Source organism: Geotrypetes seraphini, chromosome 18, assembly GCF_902459505.1.
Source record: "Geotrypetes seraphini chromosome 18, aGeoSer1.1, whole genome shotgun sequence".
Lineage (NCBI taxonomy): Eukaryota > Metazoa > Chordata > Amphibia > Gymnophiona > Dermophiidae > Geotrypetes > Geotrypetes seraphini.
In genome coordinates, this window is record NC_047101.1 from 14,721,025 (window position 1) to 14,739,792 (window position 18,768).

Here is an 18,768-nt window from a genome sequence, read left to right on the forward strand (position 1 = left end):
GGGAAGGCAGGGGCCATGAAGAGACAGGGAGAGGGAAAGGGGGCTGCTATGGGGGAGGGGTGTGCTGGGGGAGACAGAAGGGGCCATGGAGAGATAGGGAGGAGGGAAAAAGGGGCTGCTTTTGGGGGAGGTGTGCTGGGGACAGACAGGTTTGCTCTGGGTGGAACACAGAAGGGACCATGGAGAGACAGGGAGAGGGAAAGGGGGCTACTTTGGGAGAGGGGTGTGCTGGGGACAGACAGTTTTGCACTGGGGGGAAAGACAGAAGGGGCCATGGAGAGACAGGGAGAGGGAAAGGGGGCTGCTTTGGGGGGGAGGGGTGTGCTGGAGGCAGACAGCTTTGCTCGGGGGAGGGGGTAGACAGAAGGACACAGACAGCAGCCAAGGAGAGAGAGATAAAGAAACACAGACAGACAGACACACATATATTCTAGCACCCGTTAATGTAACGGGCTTAACGACTAGTTAAATATAAATTACTTAAACCATGCAAAAATGTTAAATTTAAATATAATTTCCTATTTTTATTAAATATATAATTTTCCATTTCTCCTAATTTGGTATTTCATTAGATGGTTTTCCTAGAAAACATCGTGGCAGGCTGCAAAGGACTCAAACCTTTTTTTAATTTTTCATTTTTTTTTTCTTGCTGTGAAGAGAATAAAAAACATAATTAAACCAAGCAATAGCCTCCCCCATGTCTGTCTCAATAGCAGACTATGGATAGAATACTTTTCACTGTCAGTTTGTTCAAATAGGAATACAAGACGAGTACTAGATTTTTATTTTTTTCCAGATACTGCTGATTCATTGTAAAAATGCTGTACTTGAAAAAAACAGAACTACATAAAAATGTTATTTCTGTGACAAATTAGAATTTCTAGACAAGTCTAAAAGTCCAGTTGCACAATTTTTGTTAATGTTGTCCAAGTGCAAAGTTGTAAAGTGCAAAGTTGTAAAGTGCAAAGTGGATAATTTTTGAAGCTGTGTGCCTGAACTTTTAAAAAGTCTGCATGGGGTTCACACTAGAGAGTCACACGATAACCATTACTGCAATGATACGATAATTATTGCAGTAATGGAGGCCATGTCCAAAGAACGCCTAGTATTATGGAATACTTTTCTGCAGTTGTTCTTATGCCCTAAGTTAAAGCAGATGATTAAATTTTTTTAAAGCAATAAAAATGGTCCTTCTGTGTCAATGGCTATAGGAGCAGTGCTCTTGGAGTGTTAGATTTTAATGTATGTAATCTGGAAGACCGTTCGGTATTACAATGGGAATGGTAACCAATATCACAGTAATGGGGAGCAAGCCACTCCTCCCCTCATACTGTAGAACAATTCTAATCATTTGTCCAAACCCCTCTACAATACTGTATGTAAAGCCAAACCAGCGCTGGAGTCCAGCAGGGCCATTGGCGATAAGTGTTGCCATTCTCGGATGAATCAAACTGAATTTACAAGTTTTTGTGTCATTGATGGTGTTTTTGACTATAGGTTATGGAAGGATGGAGGAGTTTGGACAAATGATTAAAATTTTGAATCCTGGATGTGGATCTGAAATAACTGGGGTTATAAAAGATCCTACGATCTGACCCATTTGTTCTACAATGTCCTACCCTTCCTTTTCTTAGTTCTCTCAGTCAATACACAACCCCTTTTTTTTTTTTTTTTTGCAAAGTTATTATTAGAATTTATTAGAGCACAATTTGTACCAGTTGAGACTAGATCTACTTTTGTCTTTCTATCTTTAGAAAATATCTGAAGAATTTTCTTTAAAAAAAAAAAAAAAATTAAGTAAGTAATTCTATTTGAAGAAACTATTACAACCTCTTACTCTGTAAACTGAGTTGAGCCTCTGTTGTCTGGAGGATGATCCATTATATAAACCGAAAGATTGGATTGGATTTTGCTTTGTGATATTACCCCCCTTTTTCTTTGTTTCCATGAATATACAGTATATATAACACATCAATACAGGTTAGTATTAAATGAGACTCAATATTTGCAAATCTTCCTACTTTTTGCAATTAATCTGCTATTCAGTCATCAAAAATTTCATATCAGAATGTGTTGATGTACATCTTACTTTATGAGTTGACGGAAAATGTTCTTGATTTTATCTTCATTGGGATCCAAGCACAAATGTCTGCCATTTTTCAAGTTAACGCTGCAATAAAAATTAAAAAAAAATCAAGAATAAGATGAGTAACTCCTGTTCTCTATTAATTTAGCACCAAGGATTAGTAAAACACCCTTTGCCCTTATTTAAGTCTATAGAAATTCATGATGACGGCCTGGTCTAAATTTTGGCCTAGCTAAGTGTCAAAATTATGGTTTTCTTCCTGTTAGTGTTTCTGATTGGCCTGAAGAAGAACTCAAATGCTTCAAAAGAAAGGCCACGGCAGTAACAGTGCTCAAATGACTTGAGTCAACAGGCTCTCTTTAATCTGTAACAACAAAGCTGGGCCAAACTTTGGTTAGAAAAAGAACAAAATATTATGCCTCTATTGTTTCCTGCATGACTCTGCACTTGAAGTCCTTTGGCTGCATTTCCTCAAACCACAAGAAGAGGATAACATTGGCAGATTTGAAATTCAAGGTGGTGTATACTTTGTCAAGATTGCACTGTCTCTGCTCTCTCTTTCCGAAAGGCACTAGCCTAAGGGGGATAGGAGAAAACTGAGAATAGTGCCGAACACGGCTATTCGACTGATATATGGCTTGAAGAAAAATGACCATATTCGTTCTTACTATCGATTGCTGCATTGGTTACCGGTGGAGGCGCGAGTACTATTCAAATTTTCTTGTATCTGTTTTAAGTTGAGTTGGGGACTGGCCCCAACTTACTTTTATCACATTTTGTGTTGTACAGTCCAACGAGGAAATCTTGATATTTTCATTTATTTGCATATCCAAAAATTACCGGTTGCAGATACAAGACTTTTTTGGGATAAGACTCTTGCATTTCAAGCGGGTAAGCAGCAGTCCTGGCTCGGCAAATGCATTGGTGGAGTTATGTCTTATGGTGCATTTTGAAAAGAAATTAAGTCAGCGCTGTTTGACAAATTTATTTCCTAACTGTGGGTACCATCGTTAGCAAAATTTTACACTATGTATATGTAAGAGACTTGTATTTTTAATCAATTGTATTTTGCTGATTGTCCAGCCCTCTTCTGTGTAAACCGCCTAGAAAGCGTTTGGTTATGGCGGTATAGAAGAATAAAGTTATGTTATTTTCCTCCTACAATAAAACTAGCCATAATGTCAAGTAGAGAATGACATGGTGACAAAATTCATCACCGTCCCTGCGGATAACCGTGGGAAACCATCTTCATTCTTTAAGGAGAGAGGGAAGAATCAGAGTATGAATGGCCACAACCACTGACCCGCAAGCTTTGCTTTGAAGAATGCTGGTGTAGAAGGACTGAGGTTGAAACAGACACTCCAGAATGACAGTCTCTGGTATCCAGAGCAGATATTGTGATGTCATAATGCCTCATTCCACCAGTGCCTAAGAGCCAATCACATCAGTGATGTCACAATAGCTTCATTATCCTTGGCTCACATAAGAATCAGAGTATGAATGGGCCCAGCTTTACTTTGAAGAATGCTGGTGTAGAAGGACTGAGATTGAAATAGACACTAGAAAATGACATGGGATTATTTCCCGCGGTTATCCGCGGGGTCGGGAACGGTGATGAATTTTGTCACCGTGTCATTCTCTAATGTCAAGAACAATCCAGTTTAAAATGCAGGTATAGAGCAGTAGTGCTGGAGCCATGAGGATGTGGGTCTGAGCAAGGACTATTTAAAGCAGCATCTTGCAAAATTTGTGAGCCCGGCAGCCCTCTAAATTGGGGGCCGTGGCTCGAGGGCATCTGGAAGTGTGTGGATGAGATGCAATGACATCACGTCGCCACCCATGCATGTGCGGAGGCACTCCAGATAGGGCCCTGAGCCGCCAGTGGGGGTTGGGGAGGGGGTTTGCTGAAAAAGAAAAGATGCGGAGAGGAAGAGAGACCCCAGTGAGGAGAAGTGCTGGTGCCAGCTGACTGCCTGCAGACTGTGCCTCTTGCCGCAAGAAGCGCATCCTGTAGTCAGCCAGTGCTGGCACCTCGCCTCCTCCCTGGCGTCTGGTGGCACACAGTTTGCAATACACTGATTTAAAGAAACAAAAATAAACAGCCAGCCAAAAAAAAAGGCCTGTATAGAGGTTCCTGATTTTGAGCTCTACCATTTCAGAAATCCCTTGGGCTCCTTTTATTAAGCTGTGGTGAAATGTGGCCTTAGTGGACCCTTATATGGGCCTTTTTTCCATTTTCCCAATTAATGGCCATGCGGTAATGCTACTCTCCAAATTGTTGTGAAACACACTAAAATCTTTTAAAACTTGGCTGAAGTACAAGTCACAACTACCCACAATAGGCAATGTAGAGAGGTACCAGGGATCTCAAGCGCTCTTACCTGGAGCTGGACACTATAGTAACTGTGTCTCTGTAATGTACAGATTGTTTATCAAAATTGGTAAATGTGATTTTGCAGCGCCGGCGGTGCAAACAGTGCTGCTTTTGGCGCCTGTCCTGATGAAGCTCTTGTACAAATGATAGGAGCGAAACGGAGATCTTCCGTTGTTAAGATTACATATTGGAGCTAAGTACTTCTATATTAACTCTTATAATGAGAGAGTATTGCATAAGCAATCACTAAATCACATTAAAAAAAAAATATATATATATATATATAAACTCAGAGAGTGTATGGGACCAATGATAGCTCACTTTGTAGTTATTAGCCTTGAAAAAAACATGAGCTTCTAACTGTGAGCGCTTGAGATCCCTGGTACCTCTCTATATTGCCTATTGTGGGTAGTTGTGGCATGCGGTAATGTTGCCATTATCAGGTGTCCATTAAAAAAACCAAGTGCGTGAGCTCTTATTGCCACATTATGTAGATGGGAAGGACTCGTATGCTAATCAGCACATTGTAATGTCGTGTTGCCGTGCTTAATGTCCCCTCTGAGAAAAATTCTGGATTTTTTTTGTAGCATGTGGTTTGTGTATGCACATTGGAATTTTACTGGAGGAGGCCTTGGCGTTGAAAGCCCTTTTAAGCTTTGGTAAGCGTGCGCTAGCACTGCAGCTTAGTAAGGGGGCCCCTTAATAAATAGTTTTCAGGAAAAGAAATTGCAAGTACCGTATAATCTTGTTATAACAGACTTGCTTATAACGGAATCTCGCCTAAAGCGGATGAGGTCCGCTGGTCCCGGAGGAGCACCATTATAAACATACAGAAGATCATCGGATATAGCGGACTCGCATATAACGGACTTTCTATATAACGGACAACTACTTTGGTCCCCAGAGCCGCTATTAGCTGTAGTTTTATTCAGCTATAATGGGACATGCAGGCTCCGCCTATAAGGCACGTGGCATGCCGGTGATATAGTATCAAAATGCAGCCCAGAAAAAAAATTACAGTGTTTTTCTTTCCAGTACACTACGGCATAATGCTTTAGAACAAGGGTCTCAAAGTCCCTCCTTGAGGGCCGCAATCCAGTCAGGTTTTCAGGATTTCCCCAATGAATATGCACGAGATCTATGTGCATGCACTGCTTTCAATGCATATTCATTGGGGAAATCCTGAAAACCCGACTGGATTGCGGCCCTCAAGGAGGGACTTTGAGATCCCTGCTTTAGAACATCTTTTAGTGTTCTGGTTTTGCAATCATTTCGTGCCATGCCACTATTTTGCTGAGTTTTGTTCTTGATGTTGCTGATACGCTTGTGCAGTGACTTGTTCATTGATTGAACGTTGTTTCAAGTTGCCCTAAATAAAGTTTTTAAAAAATGGGTATAACGGGCCATTTTTCCAGGTCCCTTGAAGTCCGTTATAATGAGATTATACTGTACACTTGAAGCATACATCCATTCTTAAAAAAAAAAAAGTTAATGAACACCAAAATAACAGTTTTGAACAAAGCATCTAAAAGTTATGACATAGCTACTTACATTATTTCCACATTTTCACAAGAAGCAGACGGAGGAAGAATTTCTATATTCTTGATGTGCCGTGACTGAAAAGTAATTTTGGATCGAGTCTGGTAGCATGAACATCTGGCTCCATCCATGGTTATGGCTGCAAATGCAAGGCCATTAGACAGGTATAAACGGGAAATGCAGTGTAAAAGAACAGACATTTAAAAGTTACTCTACCATGGGCGTTATAGCTGGCTTTGAACAAAACTCTCTGCAAATTACTTTAATTCTGTTACCTTGTCCACTCATAGCACATTAGCAGATGATGAGAGAGAAAAACCAAGTGATCCAGATTAGAGAATGACACTGGAACAAATTTTTCCCCGTCTCGTCCTCGTGATTTTTGTCACTGTCGCTGTCCTTGAACCATTCCTGTAAGCTCTGTCTTAACCACATATCGAACACTTATGATTTCAAAGTGTTTGAGGCTTGTGCAGATGAGGACGGAGCTTAGGCATTGGTGGAATGAGGCATTATGACATCACAGTCTGAGCTCTAGAATGTTGCTATTTAGGATTTTAAAGTGTTTGAGGCTTGTGCAGATGAGGACGGAGCTTAGGCATTGGTGGAATGAGGCATTATGACATCACAATCTGAGCTCTAGAATGTTGCTACTTAGGATTTTTAAGTGTTTGAGGCTTGTGCAGATGAGGACGGAGCTCAGGCATTGGTGGAATGAGGCATTATGACATCACAGTCTGAGCTCTAGAATGTTGCTATTTAGGATTTCAAAGTGTTTGAGGCTTGTGCAGATGAGGACGGAGCTTAGGCATTGGTGGAATGAGGCATTATGACATCACAATCTGAGCTCTAGAATGTTGCTACTTAGGATTTTTAAGTGTTTGAGGCTTGTGCAGATGAGGACGGAGCTCAGGCATTGGTGGAATGAGGCATTATGACATCACAGTCTGAGCTCTAGAATGTTGCTATTTAGGATTTCAAAGTGTTTGAGGCTTGTGCAGATGAGGACGGAGTTTAGGCATTGGTGGAATGAGGCATTATGACATCACAGTCTGAGCTCTAGAATGTTGCTACTTAGGATTTTAAAGTGTTTGAGGCTTGTGCAGATGAGGGCGGAGCTTAGGCATTGGTGGAATGAGGCATTATGACATCACAATCTGAGCTCTAGAATGTTGCTACTTAGGATTTTTAAGTGTTTGAGGCTTGTGCAGATGAGGATGGAGCTTAGGCATTGGTGGAATGAGGCATTATGACATCACAATCAGCTCTAGAATGTTGCTTCTTATGATTGTAAAGTGTTTGAGGCTTGCGCAGATGAGGACGGAGCTTGCAGGAATGGGGCAGGGACAGGATGGGATGGGAAAATGAGTTCCTGCGGCGACGGGAAAAAATTTGTTCCCATGCCATTCTCTAATCCAGACCTCTGCTCAATTATTCCCATCCGCATTGCGTAGGCTACCACCTAGATACTGACGCCTTACCCAAAACAATTTAGCTTCCTCCATTTCTTGTATTATATCCTTTTGTGCAGCTGAGGCTTAATATCCCCTTTCTAATTTGTACCCAGCACCTCTTCTCTCCCATTTCCAATTGCAAGGTCTCGTAGTAATCCAAAGAGACGCCAACACTCGCTCGGCTGTGACCCAAACATCCTACATCTTGGGTCCCCGTGACCTATCCAAATGGCCCCAATGTATATAAGGAGCACTTACCCTACCAGAAAGACTCCACTTTAAGAGCATCTGTAGTTGGGTCAAGACAGCTCGTTTTCTTTATTCCATAAAAACCTGTCTTTAGGAGTTGGGAGAGTCTGAAACTTTCCTCCTGTTGCTCAGCATTTCCAACTCAATTAGAATCATGTGTTGCGAGTCTTAATTTGCACCTACCTTGGGATCTTCCATCCTCCCCCCAACCCCCGCCCTATTCCATATCTCTTCCAAGTCACTTTGCCCAGTCATCTTAGTGCTAGTCTTTGGTTAGTCTACTGAGCTATTTCAAATAAAATATAGGGGGAGCACAATAATACAAAAAATAATATGCAGAAGATAAAGGAAACTTACACCTTGAAGCAACCGGGCTGAGAGCCAGCAATGCAAGACATATGAGTTTGAACATCTTTCTGGGGGAGCTCTTAACCTCGCGTCCGGTTCGGTGTTATGCCTTGGTGAAACCAGTAGCTGCCTGAGGAGCTAAGCGACGGTACTTAAATACACTTTGAAAGTAGCTGTTGATGACGACGGATGCTAAATTTGGACCAGCTTCTGAAGGGGAAATTTTGTGGTAGGTGAAAGTGGAATATTAATTTGTGTATATTTTCTGAGGTGACTCTTTTTTTACTCTATATTGAACTTTAGTGACATTTTACAAACACATGAAAAAATTGCAGAGTAATTTGTTTTGAAATAATATTTTTCTCCTCCATCGGTAGGTGAAGTTTCTCCCCTTCTGATGGTTAGCACCCTCCTTCAGGCTTCCCCTGCTGCTGCTTTGGGTTTTCACTATGAGTGACTTTTCTATCCATAAGGGCGTTAACAACCATGCGCTGACTAACTTAGGGGGAGTGTGTGGCGCAGTGGTTAAAGCTACAGCCTCAGCACCCTGGGGTTGTGGGTTCAAACCCACACTGCTCCTTGTGACCCTGGGCAAGTCACTTAATCCCCCTATTGCTCTAGGTACATTAGTTAGATTGTGAACCTGCCGGGACAGACAGGGAAAATGCTTGAGTACCTGAATAAATTAATGTAAACCATTCTGAGCTCCCTTGGGAGAACGATATAGAAAATTGAATGAATAAATAAATAAAATTAAATGTGCATTTGTGCAAGGTGCCAGAAAGACTACCCTTCAAAACTGATTTTCAGGAATGAATTTTATGATAGCTACAGGGAACAGCAGTGTCCTGTATTAAATATCATGGGCTACATACGAAGGGGTTTCGTAAGGCGGAAGTCATTATGCCATTGTATAGATCCATGGTGAGGCCCCACCTGGAATACTGTGTGCAATTCTGGAGGCCGCATTATCGCAAGGATGTGCTGAGACTGGAGTCGGTGCAAAGAATGGCCACCCGGATGGTCTCGGGACTCAAGGATCTACCATACGAAAAACGGCTTGACAAATTACAGCTATACTCGCTCGAGGAGCGCAGAGAGAGGGGGGACATGATCGAGACGTTCAAGTATCTTACGGGCCGCATCGAGGCGGAGGAAGATATCTTCTTTTTCAAGGGTCCCACGACAACAAGAGGGCATCCGTTGAAAATCAGGGGCGGGAAACTACGAGGTGACACCAGGAAATTCTTTTTCACTGAAAGAGTGGTTGATCGCTGGAATAGTCTTCCACTACAGGTGATTGAGGCCAGCAGCGTGCCTGATTTTAAGGCCAAATGGGATCGGCACATGGGATCTATTCACAGGGCAAAGGTAGGGGAGGGACATTAAGGTGGGCAGACTAGATGGGCCGTGGGCCCTTATCTGCCGTCTATTTCTATGTTTCTAAATAAATGGAGAGCACAGAGTTATTGAGCTTATGGGGGGGGGCAGTTCCAGTCCTTGAAAACCGGGGCGGCACACCCCTCCTTTGCTATAAACACTGTCTGATTTACTTCAGTGCTGGCTGCAGACTGGGGAATGAAGGAGGATGTGGTCTCTATTAGAGAAAGAAGTGAAAGGAGGGTTATGAAGACGGCAGAAGCAACTGTGAGGAGAACGATGGGAAAGGGAGGAGTAGGAGTGAAAGGATGAAGGAAGAGAAGTTGGAAGATAGAATGTCCATAGACTTTCTGTGTTTCCGACTGTCCCTAAAGAGCATAGCCTCCCGGTAGAGGTGGTGGAGTCAGACTGTATCTGAATTTAAGAAAGCATGGGACAGGCACGTAGGATCTCTTAGGGAGGAGATAGTGGATGCTGCAGATGGGCCATTTGGCCTTTATTTGCCATCATGTTTCTGTTTCTATAGCCATAAAGCTTTATGACCTCACAATGCAGGAGTAAAGAGCCTTAGCCTATTGCGGTGTCTCGCAAACTTTCCGGCTGGCGGCACACTATATTCAGTGCCCTGGCTGGAAGGCACCCAGATGTCGCCACGAGAGGCACATCCTGTACGCAGGTAGCTGGCATGGATGACTCTCCTCCTTGCCAGTGTGTCACGGCACACAAGAAATCTCAGGAGGCACACAGTTTGCGATATACTGGCCTATAGGGAGAGGAGGAGATAATGGATGCTGCAGATGGGCCATTTGACCTTTATCTGCTATTATGTTTCTATGTTTTAATGTAACGTCCTTGAAACTCACCATCACTTAGCAATTCAGTTTCATAAGAACATAAGCAATGCCTCTGCCGGGTCAGACCCGAGGTCCATCGTGCCCAGCAGTCCGCTCACGCGGCGGCCCAACAGGTCCAGGACCTGTGCAGTAATCCTCTATCTATACCCCTCTATCCCCTTTTCCAACAGGAAATTGTCCAATCCTTTCTTAAACCCCAGTACCGTACTCTGCCCTATTACGTCCTCTGGAAGCGCATTCCAGGTATCCACCACCAGCTGAGTAAAGAAAAACTTCCTAGCATTTGTTTTGAATCTATCCCCTTCCAATTTTTCCGAATGCCCTCTTGTTCTTTTATGTTTTGAAAATTTGAAGAATCTATCTCTCTCTACTTTCTCTATGCCCTTCATGATCTTGTAGGTTTCTATCATGTCTCCTCTGAGTCTCCGCTTTTCCAGGGAGAAGAGCTCCAGCCTCTCCAATCTTTCAGTGTATGAAAGGTTTTCCATGCTCTCCTCTGGACCCTCTCAAGTATTGCCATATCCTTCTTAAGGTACGGTGACCAATACTGAACACAGTACTCCAGGTGCGGGCGCACCATTGCCCGATACAACGGCAGGATGACTTCTTTTGTTCTGGTCATAATACCATTTTTAATAATACCCAATCCTCAGGACCCCTAAAGCAGGTCTGAATTTCAAGTTATCTAGAAAAAATGTGCACAAGGTTCATAATCATACATTTTGCCAACAAATCAATTGTCATTTCATGAATTACTCTGAAACCTGTTTATTTCTTATGACTCCCTTGTAGATTTGATTTCATGAATTGCCTAGCTGCAGATTTGGGTTGCTATCTCATACATATTGATTCTGCGTCTAATGCATATTCTTCTGTGCCTCTTGTTTCTCCCCTCTTCTCCTTCCAACCACCCCCACTACCTTTCCCCTCTTTCTCTCAAGATCTGTCCTTGCCTCTTGTCCTTTCTCCATCCCTCCTTAGGCCAGTTTAGAGGTAACGGGACTTATTAACCAGTGATCAAGAGCTAGGCTTGTCCTTATGTGAGCTGAAAACACCAAAACTGGAAGAATTGATGACATCTTGTAATGCATCTGTTATTGTCTGAAAACCAGCAAGAGGCTGGAACTATCCAGAAAGCACTGGAGCAAGAAAAAAACGATATTGCATCCTGCTTGGGTATTTTAATTGTCATTTAGATTACCAAAACTGCAGACAACTGTTTTTCCAACAGAGAATGTATTTATGCAGAACATTCTGAAGGTCAGCATTAGAAGCAATGCAACGAGATAATCGCAAAATACAGAGAATAAATCCGAGACTTCCTTAAACAGCAAAATGCAACTCAGTAGATGAGTTAAATCTCCGGCATACAGAATTAACTGCAACATAAGTTTATCATCCACAGCTTGGCATCTAGATGAGTTTTTATGGAGGTCTCGTGGATGAAAGGTTTCTGAAATGAAAAATAAATAATGCATTAACTGGAATGCTTAGAGACTTTGCTATAATTCCATAAAAAAAAGGTGTCGTATAAAACTAAAATCCCCCAGACGATAATGCTATTTAACTAACATAATAATTAGCCAAAGACCTTTGATCTCCAGTTGTATTGGAGCTGCTGGAGCTCAGATGTGACATTACAAGTCTTAATTCACAGTCACTCGGGGAATATTTCCTTTATTTTAGAGAATGATGCGGGGAAAAATTTGTCCCCGTCCCGGCAAACCATCCGCACAAGCCTCAAATAGTTATGATTTTATACTGAACTTATTTTAATAAAGTATAAAAAGAAACAATATTCTGTCCAATTGTCATTTTATAAATCACAAATAATACAGAGCAAGGATCAACAAAACCCTTGTCTCCCCTATCCCTCGCCCCACTATTGAGAAAACTGAAGTCAAATACAGAATGCTACACAGAAATACTTTGGTCACACATGGCAGGAATAGTGTTAGGGGAGTGCAACTAGGGCAACTGCCCCCTGGCCAGAGAGAGCCCTAAGCCAGCTGGAAGCTAAAGAAGCACTGCCTGGTCTTTGCGGTCCCCAGTTATGTCTAACACGAGCCGCATTTTGAGCTAATTCGCTCTCAAAAACAAGAACATCCATCACATTGATTTGCAATTCTATTCTATCTACTTTAGTGTCTCCAATTTTTTTTTTTTGTTGGTTTTGCAATTTTATAACTTCAATTATGTGCCGGAGCTAAAAAAAAGGTTGACATTGGTTTAGATCAGGGATCTCAAAGTCCCTCCTTGAGGGCTGCATTCCAGTCGGGTTTTCAGGATTTCCCCAATGAATATGCATGAGATCTATGTGCATGCTCTGCTTTCAATGCATATTCATTGGGGAAATCCTGAAAACCCGACTGGACCGCGGCCCTCAAGGAGGGACTTTGAGATCCCTGCTCTAGAGTTATTTTCCACAAAGGTGATATGATCCTCCAAACCCAAGTGACCTTCAAGAGCTGTTTCTCTCATTTGCAGCTATTATGCTCCCTCTCTCCTTACCGTGAGAAGGCAAATCTTGTCTCAGTTGTGCATGCCATGATAACAGCAAGATGGGATTACTGTAATGTACTTTACACGGGTCTGACTGGGCCTACTTCAGTGATGGATACTGGATGCAGGAGTGACCCTGGGCAAGTCACTTAATCCCCCCTTTGCCCCAGGTACACTAGATAGAGTTTGAGCCCATCGGGACAGATAGGGAAATATGATAAAGTACCCGAATGTAAAACCACTTAGGATATAAGTGGTATATAAATAATAAAGTTAAAAAAAAAAATAATCTCAGTGGCTATGAGGTCACCAGGAAAGCGGTAGGAAGCCCTTCTCTGGGCTATATTAGTAGATAAGATTATCCTAAAAGCAGCTGTTCCTCTGCAAACAGGTTTATAAAAATATTAGGCTTTAAAGTACTGCAGAAATATAATGTTATACACCCCCCCCCCTCCCGCCTCAGCGTAATATCTTCATGTACCAGTTTCATTTCTGCTCAGTGCAGTATAGCTGGTCCATTTTTTCCTCTTCTTTATTTCCAAAGTAAATCCTACTTTATTTCTGGGTGGGAAACTCCGGTCCTCGAGGGCCGTAATCCAGTCGGGTTTTCAGGATTTCCCCTAATGAATATGCATTGAAAGCAGTGCATGCACATAGAACTCATGCATTTTCATTGGGGAAATCCTGAAAACCCGACTGGATTACGGCCCTCCAGGACCGGAGTTCCCCACCCCTGCTTTAGAAAGTAAATAAAAGAAACTGGAGGCAATCTCGTGTAAGAAAGTGAAGGGACTGCACTGTACCTTGGGTGTAGATACCTGGGTTCACCCTGGTCAGAACACTTTGCCATAAAAGTCTTACTTTAAGCTGGGCTTTGCTCACGTTCAGGTGAAGGGGGAACCTAGAGACACATTTAAATGTTAGAACAGGGCTGACATTTTTGGTGGTGAGGGTCTCTACCCTACAGGAAAAGACCATCAGTCATGTTTTGATACCTGAAGAAAATCGATGGAGTCTGATATTACTATTGCTTCGGAGAATTAAAGCCAGGCTTTAATCCCCTGTTCTGTTACCGAGTTAGGTAACGTCTGCCCACGATATATTAAACTCAAAACCTTGACACAGTTTCTTATTTTGCTCATTTATACAAAACTGCAAGGGTTAAATCTGCTGCCGGCCCAGTATCACGCCCCTGGGTTCTCTCTCTTTTCCCTCTACACTCGCAGTAACGTCCGCGGCTCGTCACTCCCCCGCGGAAGCAGGAAATTACATCAGAGAACGCGGCGGAAGTAACCAGATAATCGGGGTGGTCCGCGGAGTTTGACGTAATCGTGACTCAGGGAAAAGCGATGTTGCACACCTGTAGAGAACCGGGGAGAGAGATTGATCTAGACTGTGCGGGGGCAGGTGAGCGATGTCTAACCGTTGAGGGGAGATAGAGTGGATCCACGGAGAGAGAGATCGGGGGGGGGAGTAGTTGGGGAAAAAAGAGAGAAAGACGCTGGATCCACAGAGAAAGAGGGGGGGGGGATAGAAATGGTGGAGGGAAAAGAGGGGGGGTGGAATGCTGCCTGGCTGGGACAGGGACACATAAGGGGTAATGCTCTGATACGGGGAAGGGGGATGGTAACACTGAGAGGGCAGAGCTGAACATGGGGCTAGGAATAGGGTCATAGAAGGGAGAGGCTGGCCACGATAGATAGATAGTCACGGATGATGCAGTAAATTACAGCCTGGCCAGTTCCAGACAAGACTGTGGAAACTATTATAACGAATATCAAAACATGTAGACAAATGGCCTAGTGTCAAGCATGGATTCAGCCAACTTGCTTCATTTCTTTGAAGCAAGGTGATGGAGAGTACTGGAGGTGAGGGCTGAGAGGTGAAGCATGGTGATGGAGGGTAGGTGAGGGCTGAGAGGAAAGAAATGGGGATGGGTGAACGAGGGAAGAGGGTAGGAGAGTAGGTTGGGGGGGGGGGGAGACAGAGGAGGCACCAGAGAGGAGATGAGAGGAAGATGAGAATTCTTCACTTCACTTGAGCAGTTTCATCTGTCTGTTTTTAGTTTTCAATCCACGAGCTTCTGTATCAGAACCTTAAGGGACCTGATGAAGACAGAATAGTCAAAACACTGACCGTGTTGGGTCCATAGTTCCCAAAGTTTGGGGTCCTAGGTATATTTTTATGTGGATTATTTTACTGTTGAACATCTTCTGCACAAGTCTTTTGTTCTTGTTGTATTATGCTTTTGCATTTTGGAGGGTAAAATGTAAAAACAGGAACCGAAATGCTTTTTCTCAGTGTTGCACTGCTTATAGCCGGGGGGGGGGGGGGGGGGTCAAAGGCCCTCCTCCAGGGCCGCAATCCAGTCGGGTTTTCCCAATGAATATGCATGAGATCTATTTGCATGCACTGCTTTCATTGTAGGCTCATAGATCTCATGCATATTCATTGGGGGACATCCTGAAAACCCGACTGGATTGCGGCCCTCGAGGACGGACTTTAACACCCCTGGCTTATAGGGACCCTTTTACTAAAGCCATAGTAAAAGCGGTCTTAGCACGCCCCTTATGCGGGACTTTCCCTCATGCTAAGGTCACTTTTGCTGTGGCCGGAAAATGGCTGATTCCCCCATTTTTCAAATTAACGGCCATGCACTCATTTTAATTCCAGGTAGCTGAAACTGGGATCCTAGTCGGGACTTTGACTCGGTGATTTTATCAAGTAAGTGTACTTGGACTTCTTGTTTTGTTCATAAATGTACCCGTTGGTTGTTTTATGACATCTCGCTTGCCTTTTTTTTGTTGTTGTTGACGACATATATTGAGGCAAGTCTTCCCTGTTTCTCTTCTGTCCGTTCATGGTATTCTACGATTCTGTACCGGGAGGATAAATTTTAAGGAAACGCTGCAAACGCAATTATTTGCTAATGCTTTTCTATGCTAATGCTAATTCCTTTTGAAAATATCTTCTTCAGAACGCTCTGATTGTAATGTGTGATTTAAAGCTTGTTTGCATTTCTAAATCGTTTGACTTTGATTTGTTCTTGCCTGTATATGTTGATTGGTTTTGTCATCTACCGTGGAATGGATCGTTCGATCTAATGCTTTTTTGCTTTCTTAGCTGTTGAAGCCTGATTTGATCTGATATATTAATAATAATAATAATAGTAATAACTTAATTTTGTATACCGCCATACCCAGGGAGTTCTAGGCGATTCACATCAGTTAATCAAGGTTACAAACAATGAAGTCAATGAAGTTAACCGGAATATACAAGAATGTACAATAGGAAGGAGGTCATATATGGGAAAACAGGAGTATATTGACATCTTGTATTGGGGGGGGGATGTTAACGGGATAAAGCGAAGTACTTTTGCTTCTGTTATGCTGGCTTTGTAAATTTTAAAGCGTTTAGGGCCTGTTTTACAAAGCCTAGCGACTGCAGCGCAGTAACGGCCCCGAAGCCCATAGACATTTAAAGGGCTTCGGGGCTGTTGCCGCACGGCAGCCGCTAGTTCGGCTTTGGAAAACAGGCCCTTAGTCAGTTAAACAGCCTTATTTGAGACACCGAGGAACTCATGATATTCATACCCCATTAGACACCTGCAATTTTAGGGTGTTGGGTGTTTGACGTTCACGGATGTACTCATATAGTGATATCGGTGCATATGGTTTTGCTACTCCTTGCTTCTGTGTGTACACTTATTCTTAGAGCGCGAAGTAAGGTTCTGTTCCGACAATATTTCATTGGTTTTGTCATCTACCATGGAATGGATCGTTCTGTAGGGTCATGAAATGGTTAACTGTTGTTTGAAATATTGCTCTGGCCTACATAGCTGAAAACAATGTATAATCTACTGACATCATCTGCTTGAAATGTATGTCCCTGCCTTACCACATTTTAAGCTAAATAGATAAGAGTTTGAGCCATGATGTACCCTGCCCTCCTGAACATGTAACATTTAGAACCGCAAGGCTTAGATAAGCAGAGAAATGAGCTAGCTTCCTATAGGACTATAAGTTGTACCCCTGAACCTATCATAAGTGCTGGCTTAGGACCAATAATAATTGTAGAAAAGTTATAGAAGTAACAATTTTGCATAAGGTAAAACTGTTAAAGGAAAGTTTTATAAACTATAAAGAGTTTAACCTCATGCAAAATTGTTAAGACATTAACTATTTTTTTCTGCGGCCCTCCAAGTACCTACAAATCCAAAATGTAGCCCCGCAAAGGGTTTGAGTTTGAGACCACTGGTTTATTGTGAGCTTCTATACCACTACTAATGACAGGGAAGTCAATTCAGAGTGGTTTGGATGAGTTTCTGTAGCGATGTTGCAATGCAGAATTATTAATACCGGCATAATTATGCCATAATCGATCATCCTTCTTATGTTACCCTCACATTGATCATCCTACTTATATTCATATGGTTAGGGGGGCAGATAATAGGCATGGTTGATTTAAGCATCACTAAGAGTCCGAATAAGGTACCAGTAAATTAGGCCTGGAAAACCCTGGTCTAATATACCGGTGCCACCGCTAGAATGCCTAAGTATGGCTAGTTGCCGCTAGGCGGGTTTCTATAAAGAGCACCGAGCGGTTGATTGACAACAATGCTGAGCGGTGCTCTTTATAAAATCAGGCCCAAGAGCCCTAATCTGTTTAGGAGGGAGAAGTGGCCTTGCGGTTAGAGCTACAGCCTCAGCAGCCTGAGGCTGTGGGTTCAAATCCTGTGCTGCTCCTTGTGACCCTGGGCAAGCCACATTATCAGGTACATTAGATAGGTTGAGTACCTGAAGGTAAAACCGCTTAGACAACCTCCATTGATAGGCGGTGTATAAATAACATTATTATTATTATTTAGCTGCGGTTCATATATTCCACTCTCTTTATCATATTTTTATGGCCTTTCTCTCTACATCTTTTTTGTTCCACGCGTATCTGTTTTGAAAAGAAATGACTGGAACTGCACCTAATACTCAAGGAACAGTTGCTGCGTAGAAAAATAATAGTATTCTTGGTTTTATTCTGCATTCCTTTCTGAATAATCCTATATAATAAAAGCCTAAGCGCACATGCACACTTAGGATTTTGTGTTCCCTGCCGCTGTGGTGTGTGATCCGTGGCCGCCAACCCGGCGGCAGGGAACATTCTGGCCACTCCCCTCCTCCCGCCCTCACTCACCATGGAAGCCAGGCAAGTTCTCTCCCTGCCCGCGTCCTCGGCAGGAAATACACCTCCAGCCCTCACTTGCCGCTGCTGCCGATCCTCCTCTTCAGAGCAGCCTGCGATGGTGGCCGGCTTTAGCGAACCTCGCAGGCCGCTCTCCAACCTCGGTAGCACGTTTCCTCTGACGCATGGGATCGCGTCAGAGGGAACGTGTTACCGAGTTGGAGAGCGGCCTGCGAGGTTTGCTAAAGCCGGCCACCATCGCAGGCTGCTCTGAAGAGGAGGATCAGCCACCACAATCGCCAAAAAGTAGAGTCCTGCATTTGTGGCAGCAAGGGGACCTGGAGGGGAAGGGAAATACCGCTGCTGCTTCTGCAAAGGAAAGTGGGGGGAGGGGGGGAATGCTGCTACTACTTCACAGGGACCTGGAGGGGAAGGGAAATACCGCTGCTGTTTCTGGGATGGGGGGGGGAGAGAGACAGGAAGAAATACAGACAGACAGACAAAGGAGGCCAGGGAGAGAGACAGACAGACAAAGGGTGCCAGGGAGAGAGAGAGAAAAATAGCAGGAGGAAGAGAGACAGAAAGAAAGGAAGAAAGAGACGGGAGCAGGGAGAGAGACATAAATAAAGAAAGACAGACAGGCATATATTCTAGCACCCATTAATGTAACGGGCTTAAACACTAGTTTCTAATATTCTGTTAGCTTTTATTGGACAACCCCACACACTCCCTGCTCAGGGTTTCGGCGTATGGTCCACAGAGACTCCAAGCTTCTTTTCCTGAGCGGTGAATCCCAACATTTATGAC

General features: G+C 43.2%; 1 protein-coding gene across 1 annotated transcript; it reads right to left on the reverse strand.

Moving 5' to 3' along the window:
* Positions 1-515: 515 nt before the first annotated feature.
* On the reverse strand, positions 516-15,147 carry LOC117351660. The gene is made up of 5 exons (XM_033927279.1): positions 13,590-15,147; positions 11,486-11,737; positions 6,012-6,138; positions 2,090-2,170; positions 516-649 (listed from the first exon to the last, which is right to left on the reverse strand). The coding sequence occupies exons 1-5, from the start codon at positions 13,762-13,764 to the stop codon at positions 625-627; spliced, it is 660 nt and encodes a 219-aa protein (XP_033783170.1). The 5' UTR covers positions 13,765-15,147; the 3' UTR covers positions 516-624.
* Between the last annotated feature and the right edge of the window lie 3,621 nt (positions 15,148-18,768).

Coding starts and splice junctions, on each gene's coding strand:
- LOC117351660 (XM_033927279.1), bottom strand. CDS start 13,764: ATGGTCTTTTCCTGTAGGGTAGAGACCCTCACCACCAAAAATGTCAGC. Junction 11,738..13,589: donor CCCAGGTATCTACACCCAAG/GTACAGTGCAGT, acceptor TTTTCATTTCAG/AAACCTTTCATCCACGAGAC. Junction 650..2,089: donor ATTTTCCGTCAACTCATAAA/GTAAGATGTACA, acceptor TTCTCTTCACAG/CAAGAAAAAAAAAATGAAAA.